This window comes from Lynx canadensis, chromosome D1 (genome assembly GCF_007474595.2).
Source record: "Lynx canadensis isolate LIC74 chromosome D1, mLynCan4.pri.v2, whole genome shotgun sequence".
Taxonomy (NCBI): Eukaryota; Metazoa; Chordata; class Mammalia; order Carnivora; family Felidae; genus Lynx; species Lynx canadensis.
The window spans coordinates 8,610,119-8,629,664 of record NC_044312.2 but is presented as its reverse complement, the minus strand read 5'-3'; the positions used below and the strand labels follow the sequence as shown (position 1 = coordinate 8,629,664).

Here is a 19,546-nt window from a genome sequence, read left to right as displayed (position 1 = left end):
TTAAGTTTCTAGAAACTTATAAACAAAAGAAAATCTGATAAAAACAACTTGATATCATGTGATGTGTTGACACATAAAAGGAATCCTGTTGTTGCTTAACCAAGACCATCTTTCTATTCTTAAATATTTCTCTAATGGGAAACAAAGTATGCGTGTAATGTTTGAATACCTTTGAATAGTTTACACTTAGAATAAAGTTTCATATACTATTTTTGGAAATATACATACAACACATTATTTCTATTTTTTAATTTATAGGGTGATAAGTTATCCTATAAATAAGAAATCCATCTAAAAAATTCTGATCCATAATATGGTTTAACACAAAATTTCAGGGAGTTTAAGGGCAGGAAAAGCATTTAACAGAGTTGTAAAAAAAAAAAAGAAGAAGAAAAAATGGGAAAATAAATAATGAATCTAAGTTCCCCTTAGAAAACATTTTTTTCAAGCAAAACGTAATTGCTCTAATGCTAAATGACTATGATAGAAACCACATGGATCACCATGTGATACTTAAATATTATAAGGAAAATAAGAAAACTTTCCTTTAAGACAAAAATTAGACAATATTTTCACAATGAAAGTTAGGCAAAAGGTTCTCAAAATTCTTAGAATCGGTCACTTGAAAAACTAATTCAGCAGTTTTGAGTTACTTACATAATTATAGGTTGGTTTTATTTGTGAAAAGCAAATACAATATTAAGTATTAGCATCTAACCAACAATTACATAGACTATTATACCAAAGGAAGCTGCCTTTCTTGATGGAAAAATGCAGAAAAATGTAAACTAAAATTATACAACATTGAAAAAGAACCCACCATTATTCCCTCTGATTTTAACCGAATGTCAAGAAGAAAACTGTGGGAGTTATAGAATAAAACCAATGAACCATCATAAAAAAGAAGACACCAGAATCTTTCAAAATGCAGTATGAGAACGAATCCAGCCCTTCTCAAAAAAGTTTAGAACACTGTTGGTTAAAGAGACAATTTTCATAGGCAATAATGTGCCTGCCAGTAAGCTAACCTGAAAATAATGGTTATTGTAGTGGCGTTAAGGCATGTCTGCAAATTCTCTGACACCCCTCCCTTCAAGTGATGGGCCTGACTTAGTGCCTCATTTCTAATGAAGAGAACAGGCAGAAATGATGCTGTGTGACTTCCATAACTGGGTCACTGAAAGGATACAGAATCTACCTGGCACAGGAGCTCACTCTTACAGCACAGGCTCTCAGAAACCAGCACTGTGCTGTGAGGAAGTCCAGATACTTTTCAATGAATCAAAATTCTGAAATACTATTTAGAAGGCAATAACTAGTTATCTTTGAAATGAAGCAGTTTACGGAGTGCTTAGTTTTGTCCACTTAATTACTGATATAAACAAGATATTCATAACTTCTCTAGTTTCAATCTGAACATATATGTTGGGTTAAGAAGATGTGGGTTCTAGTACATACCTTCTAATTTGGTCCATGGCCCTAGATAAGCCATCTAGGGGCTCTGTCTTTACCCACATCTAACAGGGAAAATATCTTTTTTTAACCTAACTTACAGGTAATTAAGGATAAAATTTATGTGAAAACATGTTGCTAAAGTTGCTAAACAAACCTAAGGTAAAATATGTAAGGTTTTATAATATTAACTATTTTTCTAATATTTGATTTGCTTTTTATAATTTAACCAAAATAAGGATTGCATACCTTTAGAACTACAAAATGCAGTAGTTATGTAAGGTCAATTAAAGTAGTAAAGCTAATCATCATAATAAACCCCTTCACCCATGTTCTCATTTCATTACATTAAGAAATAATAACTATAAAAATAGGTAGAATTTTGTGAAAATATTCCAATTTATTCTAGCTTAGGAGTTCTTGCCCACATCAATGGATTGCCTGGCATCGGCCACCACGTCAGGTACTCGAACGGTCATATTGTCCATAGACTTTGTCAAACAGATTTGGCAGCCCAACCGAGATCTGTGTAAGAGAGGGAGAGATGTGGTTTAGGGTCAAGTATAGATTATTCACAAGGCAGTGCAGCTGGTTGGATATTTTCTTACCCAAAGCAGTTAGAGATTCACTTACCTTTTAAATTCCCATTGCCTCAAAAAGACATACCCAACCCTTTCAAAGCTAGAGGGTATAGAGGGTAGAACGTAGATATGAAAAATGAAAAGCGAGGTGTTGCCAAAGCACTTTAATCTTCAGTTTCTGTCATCTACTACAACCACTGGTTTATGCTGAGAGGGCTGGCAAGCAGTGAAATGATCAGAAGGCACAACATTGGTGGAAAGAATAGAAGTTTCAGCAACACCAAGAGAATGACTGATCAATCCCCCAACAGTTAAAACCATATAGACTATAAAATAAAACTACACTTTTTTTTAATGTTTAGTTATGTTTGAGAGAGAGAGAGAAAGAGAGAGACAGAGCATGAGTGGGGGAGGGGCAGAGAGAGCTGGGGGACATAGAATCCAAAGGAGGCTCAAGGCTCTGAGCTGTCAGCACAGAGACTGATGCGGGGCTCGAACCCACAAACCGTTGAGATCATGACCTGAGAAGAAGTCAGACGCTTAACCGACTGAGCCACACAGGCAACCCAAAGCTATACTTTTTAAAACAAGAAATTTGAGATAATGCGTAGACTTAAGTCATCAATTATGAGATGCATATTTTTTGCCACATTTTTGACATCCCTGAAATTGAGATGCATCTAACCATCATAGCCGTGCCAGGAGCTGTGTCACATCACAGCTATGAACTCAGTGACAATGTTTTATAGGTGTCTCTTCAACTGAGTTGAGGGAAAGATGGTAATACTACATGTGTGAATTTAATTACCACTCAAAATGAGTTCAAATGGATTATAAAAGTTAAGAATACAGAAACATACACAGCAGGACATAAATTTGATATTAGTAAAGCAAATATGTGTCATCAGAAGAACGATAATTCCATTTTTAAAAAAAATTTTTTTTAACGTTTATTTATTTATTTATTTATTTTTTTAATTTTTTTTTTCAACGTTTATTTATTTTTGGGACAGAGAGAGACAGAGCATGAACGGGGGAGGGGCAGAGAGAGAGGGAGACACAGAATCGGAAACAGGCTCCAGGCTCTGAGCCATCAGCCCAGAGCCCGACGCGGGGCTCGAACTCACGGACCGCGAGATCGTGACCTGGCTGAAGTCGGACGCTTAACCGACTGCGCCACCCAGGCGCCCCAATATTTATTTTTGAGACAGAGAGAGACAGAGCATGAACCGGTGAGGGTCAGAGAGAGGGAGACACAGAATATGAAACAGGCCCCAGCCTCTGAGCTGTCAGCACAGAGCCCGACGCGGGGCTCAAACTCAACGGACCGCGAGATCATGACCTGAGCCGAAGTCGGCCACTTAACCGACTGAGCCACCCAGGCGCCCCCGATAATTCCATTTTTTTTCAGGATTACTACCAATTTTATTTTATTTACATCTTACTTTTTTTTTTTAATTTTTTTTTCAACGTTTATTTATTTTTGGGACAGAGAGAGACAGAGCATGAACGGGGGAGGGGCAGAGAGAGAGGGAGACACAGAATCGGAAACAGGCTCCAGGCTCTGAGCCATCAGCCCAGAGCCCGATGCGGGGCTCGAACTCACAGACCGCGAGATCGTGACCTGGCTGAAGTCGGACGCTTAACCGACTGCGCCACCCAGGCGCCCCTACATCTTACTTTTTTAACAGTGATGTACAAATCTATGCTTAGACAAATCTATGTCTAGCTCTTTTGAGATGCACAAAATGCTGAGTGATAACTGTGTACCGTATTTTAATCGGCAGTGCTTTTTGCTTTCTTAGAGGCACATAAAAATATTAGTCTTGCAGTCAGATTGTCTACAATTTGGTGGAATGTGGCATGCAGGTCTTTGTTTGGTTAACGCAGCCATCGAGCACTTACTGAGCATCTGAAGGCACAGCACTAAATGTCAGTGAGTAAGCACAGAATAGCAACTCACTTCAATCTGTGTTGGACACTTTTACGTCCTAGGTACCAGGGCCGCAGTACAGAGGCAGCAGTGGGGTTAGAGCCAACCAATCAGTGGTCCAGGATCCAGCACTGAACGTGGCATGTTCACAGGCAACTTTCTTAACCTGCCAGACATTAATTTCCTAGCCTAACCCTAAAGATGAATAATAAATGAGCTCCTCACAGGGCTGCTGTGGAAATGATTTACCAATACCAGTATTGAGGAATGTACTCTCAATCAAATAGAAGAGAGGAGACACATTTGCAGATAATGAACATGGGAGATTGTGACCAATACCACAGAGAGAGAAAGCCAAAAATTCTGAGAAGGAAGCACTTAATTCTGGCCAGGGGAGATGGTGTTTAGAACAGGCTTTAAGGACGGGGAGGAGGTAACGTTTAATAAAAGATAAAGGAGAAAGGCATTTGAGGCAAAGGTAACCAGGATTCAAGGCACATCTGAGGTGATACGGGTTTTTAGCTTGGCTCGGCTGCCATGAAAGTAGGGAGATGGGTTGGAACGGCCACCAGGCCACAGGCAGCTCTGAACACCAACAGAAGAGCTTAGGTTTTAACCAGTGAGCAATGAGGGACCACTGGGAAGTTTTTGATTAAGGGAGTAAATATAACCACAGGAAATCTTGATTTCTCATAGAAAAAAAAAATCCCCTTCTACCAAAAATTCCTATTTGTTGACTGCAGACGCCTTCACGGTACTCAATTATGCATTTAGCTCTGTCTGCAAGAGAGAAAATGTGGCAAGCCATCTTAGACCAATTCCTCAGGGCTGTGGAGAGTCCTACCTAGAGAGACTGCTGGTGATTTCCCGCTGTTCATATAAAGAGAAGATAATGCCAGTCTCCGGAGGCACTTTTAATTTAGTAAGAGAAACAGAGATGGAAAGAGCGGTCAGTGAAAAGGGGCAGAATACAAGAAGTGCCGTGGAAGTGCAGGAACAGGAAGTGTGTGTTATGGGAACCCAGAGAGGATTGGCCCTGGAAGACCGGGCAGTGGGGGCCTGTGGCTGTTTTCTCAGTCCCTCCTTCCTCTACCCCCTTGTTCTAGGTCTCCCCAGCCTAGAAAGTATCTGGTACCTGCAGACAAGGACAGATAGCAAGGCAGCCTTGATTTCACTATTAGTTGCATAAAATTCTGACACTGTGCCAACCCTGAAGGTATTTTCTCCAGTCACCTTTGCCATTTTTACCTGACAGTGCAAATATACTGGGGTATTGTATTTATACTTTCCTCCTAAGGTTTGGTTTTCAATTCAGAGAAGCAGCTTGAAACAGTGCAAGATCAAGGGCTTTGGGGCCCAACATAACTGATTCAAATCAAGGCTGTGTTATTCTCTAGCTGTGGGGCCTTGAGAAAATCTCTGATAATTAATTAAACCTTGTTTTCCCCTATGAAATGGTGACGATACTGTCTAACCCTGAAGGTTAGAAATCGCCTCTGTAAAGTACCGAGGCATTATAGTAAGTATCTGGCATATAAATTGGTATTTTTATCATTACAGTGCTAAAAGCTATTTAATGAGTGCTTTCCCCCCCAGACCCTGTTCTGAAAAGTTCACAAACAACCCTACCAGGTAGGTACTAATATTATCCTCATCTCACAACTACAGAAACTGAGGCCTCTAGACAAATTATCCCTGGAAATTGGTGGCAGCGAGCAATGACTATCATCAAATACAGATTCACAGATAATTCCTGAATTTCTCCTTCTATCGACCACTAATTCCACAAAGAGCTGGTGAGGCCCTATTGTGAATCGGACACTGGAGATACGGTGAAGAAACAGACACGGCACCAGCTGTCACACGAAAAGAGAGACAAGTAACCACTACGGTAAGGGCCAGATGAGCCCATGTGTCACCAGTGGGTCAATAATCGTGGGTAAGGACACCCTACAATAAACATTAAAACAGTGGTGTTTTAGCTTAAAAATTTAAGACATTTACAGAGCACTTAACTTTAAAATACATGTATGAACCAAAAGGCTGAACTTCCTTGTTCCTCTGTTTTGGAATCCTTTGTATATGGTACCCTAGAAACAGTTTCTGTCTATGGTACTAGGTTTGAACAAAATTATTTTCGTTCCAGATGTGTCCAAGTGTTTTATCACTGCTACCTGTGAGAAGCATCCTACTCTTTCCCCACAACAGTCATTGAGTGTACTCTATGTGTCACTCTTCGTGGGGGAGAAAAAAGGTGTTGACAGAGAATATGGCACCTGAAGGTGTGAAGGGGGACAGGACGATGGCAGCCACAGCCCGCTCTGCTGTGAAGTCTACAGAGATACTGCTTTCCCGGCTTCTCACTGCCACCACGGGAGAAATGAACCACAATGGAATAAGGTGATTCTTCACCTCTAAATAAATACTAACGAGCTAAGCAATTTTGTGAGTATTAAGTAAGATGATCTACGTTAAGGAATTAACACAATTATGGTTATATAATACACAAATCAAGCTATTATTATTACTATTACTTTTAATTTTTTAAACAACTGTTTTTCATTAGGGTCGCCAAGTTATGGTTAGACACCAAAGCCAACCTGAATTAAGCCAGCCCTCATTATGTTGTCCTTTGAAACAGTAACTCAACTAGCTACCTCCTCTAACTCCAACCAAAAGACGAGGTAATTTTTTTAAATAGATATTTTTTAAAAATATCACTTGATATCACCTGTTACTATAAATCTGACTACCTTTGAGAGGAATTCCACCCGTTAATTAATTAACAAGAATAAGCTCTGAATAAATTACTATCAGGTACACTTAGAAACAGGACTATTCATTTTAATATAGTTGTTATTATACATTAAGTTTGTTTTAAAATTCTGTTCTTTGAAGTAGGTAAAACTTCCCATGAAAATTTCACCCAATTTTCAAATCTGTCCTTCAAGAACACTGTAAAAAGCATTAAATTGAATCCCAACTCATTAAATTGTGAAAAATATTAATCCCTGGGATAAAAAACTGACTAAAGTAGATTTATCAGAATCTAGAACTTGTATCTCCAATACATTCAATTGTTTTTTTTAATTTTTTTTATTTTAGCAAAATGGAAAGTTTCACAAGGGTGAAAACTGTAGAATAGTGAAAACAAAAAGAAATGTCACATATTTGATATTCAAAGTTCGTGTCTGTCATCTATCTATGCCAGGAGATCACTCTTACATGCATGAGGCTGGTCTTAGGTAGATATGAACTACTAAAACCTTTATCTTCCCAGATTATTAGTACAGTTGAAGTCATCCTAAAATCTTACCTATCCGTTAGCCCGTACGCCAGATCGAGCATGTCATTCTCCTCATCAGTGACAGCATCTAACTTCTCAAATATGTGGTCTTCAAAGATGAGGTGACACGTAGAGCAGGCCAAGGTTCCTTCACATGCACCTATAAAGGCAACAGACATTGAAGACACTCTCCCCTCCATTACACAGAATTCGAATCTAGTTTTAATTAAAGTTAATTATTTCTAAATTTTAGAATCCACATTAGTATACAGACTTTGTTTCTGAATAATAATGAGTATTAGGGACTACCCTCCCCAACCCCTCTACCTCCCAATCCCCCTTATCCCTCTCTCTCCTCCCCCCCAATATAAAATCACTTTCACATATTGTTTCAAAAAGGTTCTGGGTTACATGCCATGAAGAGAAACACAAAAATACAAGATCCTGATATCAAAGAGCTTACAAGTTAATAAACTCAGACATGCATGCATATACCAATATGCATTTTTAAACTTACATGGTAATAATTTTTATGATAGCTATATAAGTTATTTACCTTTATTCTGGAGAGCTCAACACAATTTATGAAGCCTTGTGGTATATGAGAAGATTTAGAAAGCAACCAAACATATGCCTATATCAAATTAAATACTCTTCTCTATCTTTCCCCGTAATTGAGAGAGAATCAAAGAAGTCATTTTAAGAGCCATTCGTTTTTGAATAATAAGATAAGAATATTTCTCTTGTTCCATTTCTTTTAATTTTGTTTTTTGTTTTTCTAATGTTTATTTTTGAGAGGCAGAGACAGAGCGCGTGTGGGGGAGGGGCAGAGAGAGAGGGAGACACAGAATCTGAAGCAGGCTCCAGGCTCTGAGCTGTCAGCACAGAGCCCAACGCGGGGCTTGAACCCACGAACCACGAGATCATGACCTGAGCCAAAGTCTGACGTCCAACCAACTGAGCCACCCAGGCGCCCCTTTTCACAATAATTTTTAAAGCCTTTACACAACTTTAAAGATTATAGAGTCCTAGGAGTAACTTACTTGGATTTAGATTTGGTTTTGGTCAATAAACAGTACATTAAATACAGAACTATTATCAATAACTAGTAACCTTCTTAATTTTCCTTGAATGAATTAATCATTTTAATAAGAGTTATTCCCTTATAATTTAAACATTTGTTAATCACACTTTATTATCTAAAAAATTTAACAGAGGAATGAGAAACTTCCTTAAGTGTTCATTTTTACTAAATCTAATTCAAAGCAGTAACGGGATTAAGAGAAGAGAGGGCACAAATTATGGAAAGAGCCTAAATGTCCATCAGCTGATGAATGGATAAGTAAGTTGTGGTTTATATATACAATGGAATACTACTTGGCAATGAGAAAGAATGAAATCTGGCCATTTGCAGCAACATGGATGGAACTGGAAGGTATTATACTAAATGAATTAAGTCAGGCAGAGAAAGACAGATACCATATGTTTTTACTCTTATGTGGATCCTGAGAAACTTAACAGAAGACCATGGGGGAGGGGGAAAAAAAAAGTTAGAGAGGGAGGGAGGCAAACCATAAGAGACTTAAAAAGTGAGAATAAACTGAGGGTTGATGGGAGGTGGGAGGGAGGGAAAAGTGGGTGATGGGCACTGAGGACGGCACCTGTTGGGATGAGCACTGGGTGTTGTATGGAAACCAATGGACAATAAATTTCTTATTAAAAAAAAAAGAGAAGAGAGAACATTCAGTGGAGCATAGGAGTTACAGGTGAGTTCTGGAGCCAGACTGTCAGGCTTCAATCCTACCTGCACTTTGTACTAATGGCATCACCTTGAGCTACTTTAACAGCCCCCATGCCTCAGTTCCCTCAGCAGTAAGTATACCAACCTCACTCGGTAGTTGCAAGAATTACATGAGTGTTTACTTAACATGTGTATTGTAACCATGACTGGTAGGTAGTAAGCCGGATACAACTGCATTATTGTTGTTGTTATTATTATTCACATATTAACATTATTATGTATTAATAGTATTATTTGGAAGTTACAAATAATCGTAAAGTAATTCTACTTTCTTTTTAAATACAACAGGAAATAAACCCAAGAAATTAAATCAATAGCCTAGAGGTCATATTGCTAGTTAAGAGAGAGTCAACGGCTTCAGCTGAGTTTCCCAGTGTCGAAGATAACTTGTTCCTACCACTCCATAATTTAAGTCACCTTACCTAAATATTAAATATATAAAAATATATTTATATACAAATGTATATATATATATAAATATATATACATACACACACACACAAGTATATACACACAGCAGTTATTTGAACAATAGTTTCCTATTCTATTTTTGTGTAAATTTGAAACATTTCACACAAAAAAGTAAATGGATATATTTTACTTAAAAGGGAGGGGGGCTTCATATATACATCTCAAGTTCAAAAAGTCCTGTGTTAAAAGGAAAATTGCTGTAATGGGACCCTGAAGACTTAAGCACACTGTCTCCTGTGTCCCAGGCAAGTCTCACAAGGGCCTCGGTTTTTTTCTCATCTGTATAATGATTGAGGTAGATGATCTCTAAGAGCCTTGTGCCTCCAATATTTTATGACTCCACAGAGAAGAATTACAATTCTTTTTTTTTTAATTTTTTTTCATGTTTTTTAAAGTTATTTTTGAAGGAGACAGAGCATGAGCGGGGGAGGAGCAGAGAGAGAGGGACACAGAATCTGTAGCAGGCTCCAGGCTCTGAGCTGTCAGCACAGAGCCCGATGCAGGGCTTGAACCCACAAACTGTGAGATCATGGCCTGGGTCAAAGTCGGACGCTTAACCAACTGAGCCACCCAGGCGCCCCGAGAAGAATTATAATTCGTAATGGGCTTGTTCACTAGTATCCAATAAACATACACTAAATCTTGATCCCTATTTTCATCTCATCAATACCCCATCCAAACTCGAAACTAAAATGGCACATCCCTCCAGAGATACTGTAGGACAAAAATCGGGAAAGCCGGCCTCCTTGGGTCTTTAAAATGTACGTCAAACAATCCTTACAAAGTATTTCAAACCACTCTCTTAATTTAAAGAGCTTATACTTGCCTTCAGAGTTTTGCTATTGAGAAAACCGAATCCTGAGAACTGTGGGCCGTGTGTGACAGAAGACGCGAGGAAGAGAACCCTCGCTTCTAGGCAGGATGGGGTGTTCGGGGGCTGCACAAGCAGGGGACCAAGCCTGGAGGGTCTCCCATGCTCTTCTCAGGAGCAGAACTTGTTCCATAGGCCCATTATTTTCTACCTTGTTTCCAGACATGCTGGGTGGGTAATTCACACACGCAGGCAAACAACCATCTCTCAGGTTGGGCTGCCACAGTGATGGGAGTGGCTGGGGGGGTGGGGTACGGACACCCATCACTCCTCCTCTCCTTTCCCAGATCCAGCCACTGCAGAGGTGGTGGTCCTGAGCCCCTGCTGTAGGCTACAGGAAGCAGCTGAAGGATTTTGAGCAGGACGTGACATGGCATGTTTTACTTTGGACGGATCTCATTGGTGGTTGTGTGGAAAGGATGGATTCGAGATGAATAAGACAGAAGCAAAAACCATGAGATTTCTCCAGGGGGAAGGGTAAAATGATGGAAGGAAGCAGAGACAGCCAAGGAGAGACCCCCTCCGAGAAAGAGAGTCAAAATAAGAATGTCCCCAATGGTAGAGAGCGAACCAGAAAAGTGCAATATGAGAAAAGCCCAGGGAAGAGGACAGTGCGTACAATATGGTCTCAATCATCTTGGAATGGAGACAAAAGGTCGTCACATGCCCAGTAAATCTCTCTGGAAAAATTTAGGACAGTCCTTTTTGCACCCCCTGGTCAGATGAAATGAAGAGTTACCATGCATGTTCCACCTCTCCATGTGCTTTCACCTCCCTTCCCTAGGAAACCTCAATTCTTCCAACCTTCTCTTGAAGGTTTTATTTTCATTCTCTCCTCTAATTTCCATTGCCTTCTCAGGAAACCTGCCAACTGTTTCCACATCTTGCTTACGTTGCCAAGCTCAGAGATGAAGAGGATTCTAATAGGGATTTGACAAACGTCGAGTATAATACACAGAAGGTTAACTTTTGGTCCGTACAAGTTAAGCTCCTATTATACATTCTAGTCCCGTGTTTACTCTGGAAATGGATGTACTACATTCAGGATCACCCTTTATTTTATGGTCCCTTTCAAACTTTGTCTGCCATAAGATGTCAAAAGGTATGCTTTTCTTATTCTTTGTAATAGGAAGAATTCAAATACAATAGAATGTCTCAGAATGAAATCAATTCAGCCTGTGTAAGATGGCTAACATTATACCAGAAAAACATAACGGTCATATTTTGGTACCAGTGTCACTTTAGAAAAAAATCTGCAACAAAGATTTCTAAGACCTCATGAATCACACTTATTAGAAGAAACAATCTTACAAACTCCCCAAGATAATAAGACAATTTGAGTGGTATTTTTGTTTGAGATTTAAGCTAAAATTTTTCTAAAAATTTTTTTCTAAAAAAAAAAAAATCAGGAGGGCTTTTAGAAAATAGTGAAGACAGGTCTCTGAAAAAAGTACTTAGGAGGAAAAAATACATTTTTTCAAAGAGCCTAAAACTGTGAGAAGAACAAGAGGCTATTTCAGGAAAAAAGTTACTCATTTTTTTTCGTTTTTCATCTCATAAAACATTATTTCATGATGGCTATTTCCTCCTGGTCTTATAGTTCAAGATTGCCCCCCAATTAGCAAGCACATGAATGGATGTAGTTCTATGTATTTTAACACCTGTATACATTTGTGCGACCACTGCCACAATCAATACAGAACAGTTTCATCACCCCCAAAATTCCCTTGGGCTGTTCCTCTGGAGTCACACCCTCCCCCATCCCTAACCCCCGGCAACCATGGATCTGGTCTCCATCCTATAGTGTAGTCATTTCAGAACGTCGCATAAATATAACCATACCATACGCAACCTTTTGAAATGGGCTTCTTTCACTCAGCAGAATGCCTACAAGATTCATCCAAGTTGTCATGTGCAGACGTCCACAATTCATTCCTATTTACTGCGGACAAGTATTCCACTGTGTGGATGAACTACAATTTGTTTCCAGCAGGTATGTCGTGGTATTGCATTGTGGTTTTCATTTGCATTTTCTCCAAAAACTGAAGACGTTGGATATCTGGGGGTTTGTCTGGGGGTGAGGGGGTGGATTTCCATCACTTTTTCTAAAGCCATTTGGGAGAATGGCATCATTTTGTCTCTTATACCACTAACAGAAAGCTTCAAATGGCCCAGAGTTGTATGTATGTGCAAGTTCAAGTCCAGATGCCCATGAATATATTTTTATGTGCTTATTTGTCATCTCTATATTCTCTTTGGTGAAGTGCCTGTTCATATCTGTTACCATTTTTTAATTGGGTTGTTTGCTCTTTAGTGTTGAGTTTTGAGAGTTCCCTACATATTAGCGATACTAGACCTTAACTGGACACGTGATTTGCAAGTATTTTCTCATACTCTAGCTTGTCTTTTCATTCTCTTGACTGTGTCATTGGCAGAGTAAAAGTTTTTAATTTTGATGAATTCCAATTCATATATTTTTTTCTTTAGATTGTGCTTTTAGCATCCTATGTAAGAACTCTTTGCCTACTCTAGGTCCCAAAGATTTTCTCTGATGCTTTGTTTTAGGAGTGTCATAGTTTAACTTTTACATTTAGATCTCAATCAATTTTAAGTTGATTTTTGTATAAAGTGTGCAGTTTAGGTCAAGATTCCTTTTTATTTTCCATATGGATGTCCAATTGTTCCAACATTATACCCTTTGTTGAAAAGAGTAAGTATCCTTCCTTCATTAGTTGCCTTTGTACCTTGGCTATAACCAAGAAGTTAAAATAATCCAAATATCCACGAAGGGACGAAACTGTAAACAAAATGTAGTATATCCATAAAATGGAATATTATTTGGCCATAAAAATGAAGTACTGATATATGCTACAACATAGATGAACCTTAAAAATATACTAAATGGGGGGCACCTGGGTGGCGCACTCAGTTGAATGTCAGACTTTGGCTCGGGTCACGATCTTGTGGTCTGCTGGTTCAAGATACACGTTGGGCTCTGTGCTGACAACTCGGAGCCTGGAGCCTGCTTTGGATTCTGTGTCTCCCTCTCTCTCTGTCCTTCCCTGGCTTGTGCGCGCACTTTCTCTCTCAAAAATAAACATTAAAAATGTTTTTAATATACTAAATGGAAGAAGTCAGTTACAAAAGATGACTTATAATATGATTCCATTTACATGTAGTATCCAGAATAGGCAAACCTACAGATATAAAAAGTATATACGTAATTGTACAGGGGGAGGGAAATGTGGGGTTGGGGAGTGATAGCTAAATGGTATAGAATTTCCATTTGGAGTAATGAAAGTGTTTTCAAATTAACTGTGGTGAGGGAGTGGTATCAGCAAGATGGACAATAAAGACATGTCCCTATCATATCCCAGCTTCACAACGATAACTTGGCACCCACCCACAACATGGTGAGAGCTGTGGGATACAGGCAGGAGGCTGAAACTTTGGTGTGGCCCAAGAATGAGGAGAGCCATTTTGAGAAAATGCTGCCAAACAGGCCTCTTGCCTCATCCAGAGTACTGAGTTTGAGCTGAACAAATAGGTGTCAGTGAGTGGCTAGGAGACAGCAGCCAGGGCTCACAATATATCAGAGAGACGTGAGTCTTACTGACCATGTCATGTGCTCTAGTAGAAGTCCCTCCCATGAGCACTGGGAATGCCTCACCCACAGATTCAGCCAGCCAGCCCAAAGATACATCCCCCTTCTGAGCCGGTGGCCAACTCCCCATGCACACTCCCAAGGGAAGCAATGCTGAGCTTATGTAGATGACTAGTAAGAATGCGCACGAACCTATGGGCCTGGGAGAGACTGCCCTTGGAAAAGTAAAAGGAAGGTTGTCAGTACACAACCTGGCTCTGCAGAATCCAGAGAAGACACATAAGCTTCAGAACCTGCCACAAGAGGAAGCAAGAGTACAGCAGGTGAATCCACCGAAGGCCAGAGAAAGCCTCAGAATCCCTAGTAGGGCTGACAAAAAGTATTTCCCTCCCAAAATCAGTCAGTGAAGACTGGAGGAGACGACTGCTACTACAAATGTGAAAACAGCATCATGAGACTTCAAGGCACATGAAAAATGAAGGAAACATGACACCACTAAGAGAACACAATAATCTTCCAGTAAGCGACACCAAAGACATGAAGATCTGCTGTTTACCTGATAAAGAATTCCAAATAGGGCTTTTAAGGAAACTCAATGAGCTCCAAAAAAAGAAAAAAAGAAAAAAAAAACACACAGAAGGATAATTCAATGAAATCAGGAGGAAAAATGCATGAACAAAATGGTAAGTTTAACAAAGAGTTTTGAAATCATAAAAGAGAACCAAAAAGAACTTTTGGAGCTGAATAATACAATGAATGAAATGGAAAATGTAAGCAAGACCATCAACAACAGAATGGACCAGGCAGAAGAAAGAATCTGTGAATTAGAAGATAGGATCTTTGAAACTATTCGGTCAGAGAAAAAGAAAAAAGAATGGAAAAGAGTAAGAAAGCCTATGTGATCTACTGGTGTTTTGACGATCAAAACAAACAATCCATGAATTACTGGAGTGCCAGACAGAGAATAGAGGGAGAAGACACCAAAAAGCTTATTTAAAGAAATAAGAAAGGCTGAGAATTTCCAAAATCTGGGAGAGATTTAGACATGCAAATTCATGAAGTTCATAGGTCCCCAAACAAACTCAACTTGAAAAGATGTTCTTCGAGACACATTACAATAAAACTGCCAAAGATCAAAGACAGAGAAGGAATCTTAAAAGCAGCAAGAGAAAAGCAGCTTGTAATTTACAAGGGAATCCCCATAAAGCTATCACTGCATTTCTCAGCAGAAACCTTATAGGCCAGGAGACACTGAAATTACATACAAAACATGCTGACAGGAAAAACACCAACAAAAAACACTCTGACAAAGCTGTCCTTCAGAAATGAAAGAGACACAAAGACTTTCCCAGACAAATGAAAGGTGAGGAAGTTCTTCACCACTAGACCTGCTTTATAAGAAGTGATAAAAAGAATTCTTGAAGTTAAAATGAAAGGAAGTGGGACATCTGGCTGGCTCAGTAAGAAGAGCATGTGACTCTTGATCTCGGGGTCATGAGTTCAAGCCCCACAATGGGGTGTAGAGAGTACTAAAAAAATAAAATTAAATTAAATGAATGGATGTTAATTAGTAACATGGAAATGTACAACACACTGGTAAAAGTAAGAATGCAGTCACATTTAGAATATTCTAATACTGTAATATGGTGGGGTATTCACCACTTAACTCCAGTATAAAGATTAAAGGACAAAAGTATAAAAATAACTATAGCTACAACAATTTGTTAATAAATATATAATATAAAGTGATTAATCAAAAACTGAAAGGGGGAAGTAAAAAGGTAGTTTTGTGGCATGTGATCAAAGTTGTTATCAGAATAAAACAGACAGTAATTATCTATAGATGTTTTATATAAGTTTCATGGTAGTCACAAAGCAAAAACCTCAGCAGATACACAAAGGATTAAGGGAATCAAAGATACCACTATATAAAATCATCAATTTACAGAGGAATACAGCAAGAAAGGAATAAAAGAATATGGGAGCTACAAAACAGCCAGAAAATAATGAATAAGATGGCACTGGTAAGTCCTTACCTATCATAATTACACTAAATGTAAATAGATTATATTCTCCATTCAAAAGGAATAGAGTGGCTGAATGGATAAAAAACAAGACCCAACTATATGCTACCTACAAGAGATTCACTGCAGCTTCAAGGACACAAAAGCTCAAAGTGAAAGGTTAGAAAAAGATACCCCATGCAAGTGGAAACCAAAACAGAGTTCGATATACTCATATCAGACAAAATAGACTTTAATTCAAAAGCTGTAATAAGAGAAAAAGAAGGCACTTATGATAATGATAAAGGAGTCAACTCATCAAGAAGATGTAACAATTTTAAAAATATGTTCACCCAACATGGGAACACCCAAATATATTAGGTAAAGACTAACAAATCTAAAGGGAAAAACAACAATAGTAGGGGACTTCAATACCCCAATTTCAACAGTGGATAGATCATCCAGGCAGAAAATCAACTGGGAAAAATTAGGCTTTAACTATGCTTTGGATCAAATGGACCTAATAGACATTCCACCCAACAGCACCAGAATATATAATCTTCTCAAGTGCACACTAAATATTCTCCAAGATAGGTCCTATGTTAGGTCATAAAACAAGTCTTAAAAATTCAAGAAGACCGAAATCATACCAAGTATCTTTTCCAACCACAACAATACGAAACTAGAAATCAATAACAGGAGAGAAACTATAAAGTTCACAAATATGTGAAAACTAATAATACACTCCTGAACAACCAATTGTCCAAAGAAGAAATCAAAAGATAAAAATAGTAATAACAATAATCCTGAAACAAACAAAAATGGAAACACAACAACTCAAAACTTATGGAATGCAACAAAAGCAGTTCTAAGAAGGAAGTGTATAATGATAAATAGCTACATTAAGAAAAAAGAGAGATCTCAAACTTTAAACCTCAAGAAACTAGAAAAAGAAGAAAAAACTAAGCCCAAGGTTAGCAAAAGGAAGGAAATAACAATGAACAGAACATAAATGAAAGAGACCAGAAAATAATAGAAAAGATGAATGAAACTAAGAGTTGTTTTTTTGAAAACATAAAACTAACAAAAACCTTTTGCTAGACTAATAAAGAAGACTCAAAAATATACGTATCAGATTAAAGAAGAGATATTACAACAGCCACCACTCAAGTACAAAGGATCATAAGAGACTACTATGAAACAATTATATACCAACAAATTGGACAACCTAAGATAAATGGACAAATTCCTAGAAACATACAACCTACCAAGACTGAATCATGAAGAAATAGAAAATCTGAGCAGACCAATATGAGTAAAACGATTAAATGAGTAATCAAAACCTCCCAAAAAAGAAAAGTCCAGGACCAAATGGTTTAACTGGTACATTCTACCAAACATTTAAAAAAGAATTAATGCCAATTCTTCTCAAACTCTTCTGAAAAACTAAAGAGAAAGGAATATTCCCAAACTTATTTTATGAGGCCAAAATTAACCTGATACCAAAGCCAGATAAGGACACTACCAGAGAAGTTAACAACAAGCCAGTACCTCTGATGAAAATAGATGTAAAAATTCTCAACAAAATATTAGCAAAATATTCAACAGCACATTAAAAGGATCATACACCATGATGAAGTGGAATTTATTCCTGGGATGTAAGGATGGTTCAACATATGCAAATAAACCAATGTGATACACCACATTAATAGAGAGAAAGTTAAAAATCATATGATCAACACAACAGATGCAGAAAAAGCATGACAAAATTCAACACCCATTTCTGATAAAAACTCTCAACAAGTTTACAATATAGAGGAACATACCTCAACATAATAAAGGCTACATATGACAAGCCCACAACTAATTGTTAAAAGTTGAAAGCTTTTCCTCTAGTATCAGGAACAAGATAACAAATCAATGAGAAGAACTGACATCTTTACTATGTTAAGTCTTCCAATCCACAAAGTAAGCTTCTCCACTACTTTGGTCTTTCTTTCCTCAGAGTATTATAATTTTCAAAAGATAGATCCTATACATATTTTGTTAGATTTAAACCTCAAAATGACGATTTGGGTGGGAATGCAAGCTGGTGCAGCCACTCTGGAAAACAGTATGGAGGTTCCTCAAAAAACTAAAAATAGACCTACCCTAGACCCAGCAATTGCACTATTAGGCATTTATCCATGGGATACAGGTGTGCTGTTTCGAAGGGACACGTGGGCCCCCCCCCACCATGTTTATAGCAGCACTATCAACAAGAGCCAAAGTATGGAAAGAGCCCAAATGTCCATCAATGGATGAATGGGTAAAGAAGATGTGGTACATATATACAATGGAGTATTACTTGGCAATCAAAAAGAATGGAATCTTGCCATTTGCAACTACGTGGATGGAACTGGAGGGTATTATGCTAAGTGAAATAACTCAGTCAGAGAAAGACAAATATCATATGACTTCACTCATATGAGGACTTTAAGAGACAAAACAGATGAACATAAGGGAAGGAAAACAAAAGTAATATAAAAACAGGGAGAGGGACAAAACAGAAGAGACTCATAAATATGGAGAACAAACTGAGGGTTACTGGTGGGGCTGTGGGAGGGGGGATGGGCTAAATGGGTAAGGGGCATTAAGGAATCTACTACTGAAATCATTGTTTCACTATACGCTAACTAATTTGGATATAAATTGTAAAAAATAAAAAATAAAATTTAAAAAATGTCAATTTGGGGTGCTACTGTAAATGTTCTTTATTTTTTTTTTTAATTTTTTTTTTCAACGTTTATTTATTTTTGGGACAGAGAGAGACAGAGCATGAACGGGGGAGGGGCAGAGAGAGAGGGAGACACAGAATCGGAAACAGGCTCCAGGCTCCGAGCCATCAGCCCAGAGCCCGACGCGGGGCTCGAACTCACGGACCGCGAGATCGTGACCTGGCTGAAGTCAGACGCTTAACCGACTGCGCCACCCAGGCGCCCCTGTAAATGTTCTTTAAAAAAATTTTCAGTTTCCAGGTGTTCATTGCTAGTATATAGAAATACAATGGATTTTTGTGTGTTCATCTTGTATCCAGGGACTTTGCTAAATAAACTCACTTATTAGTTCTAAGATTTTTTTGTACATTCCTTGTGATTTTTTTAATGTAAACAACAATCATTGTCAAAACCAGACAGTTTTATTTCTTCCTTTTCAATCCATATGCCTTTTTAATTTTCCTTTTTTTTTTCCACCATAATAGACAGGCTAAGACTTCCAGCATGACATTAAACAGGAATGGTGAGGCTAGTCACCTTTGCCTGATCTTAGGGGACAGGCATTCCATCTTTCACCATTAAGCAGGATGTTAGTTGTAGGTTTTTTGTCGATACCCTTCATCAGCACCTGATTTTGCACAACCAGAGCCTACTTGTTTTCAGTTAAAACATGGAAGCTGCTCACATCCTTAATGAAGATTCCCGTAGCTCCCAACTCCACTAGAGTCACAACCCAAACTGCCAAAGGCTATGGGCAGGAACAAAGTAGATGACAATCCTATTGGGCC

General features: G+C 38.4%; 1 protein-coding gene across 1 annotated transcript in view; it reads right to left on the bottom strand.

The window, feature by feature from the left end:
- Positions 1-649: 649 nt before the first annotated feature.
- The window catches only part of FDX1 (ferredoxin 1), a 38,152-nt gene continuing 19,255 nt past the window's right edge, over positions 650-19,546 (bottom strand). The window contains exons 3-4 of the mRNA XM_030330786.1: positions 7,283-7,412; positions 650-1,977 (exon numbers count right to left, since the gene is read on the bottom strand). Of these exons, the coding sequence (XP_030186646.1) occupies positions 1,863-1,977; positions 7,283-7,412 (245 nt within the window). The 3' untranslated portion in view covers positions 650-1,862. The remainder of the gene's footprint in view (positions 1,978-7,282; positions 7,413-19,546) is intronic.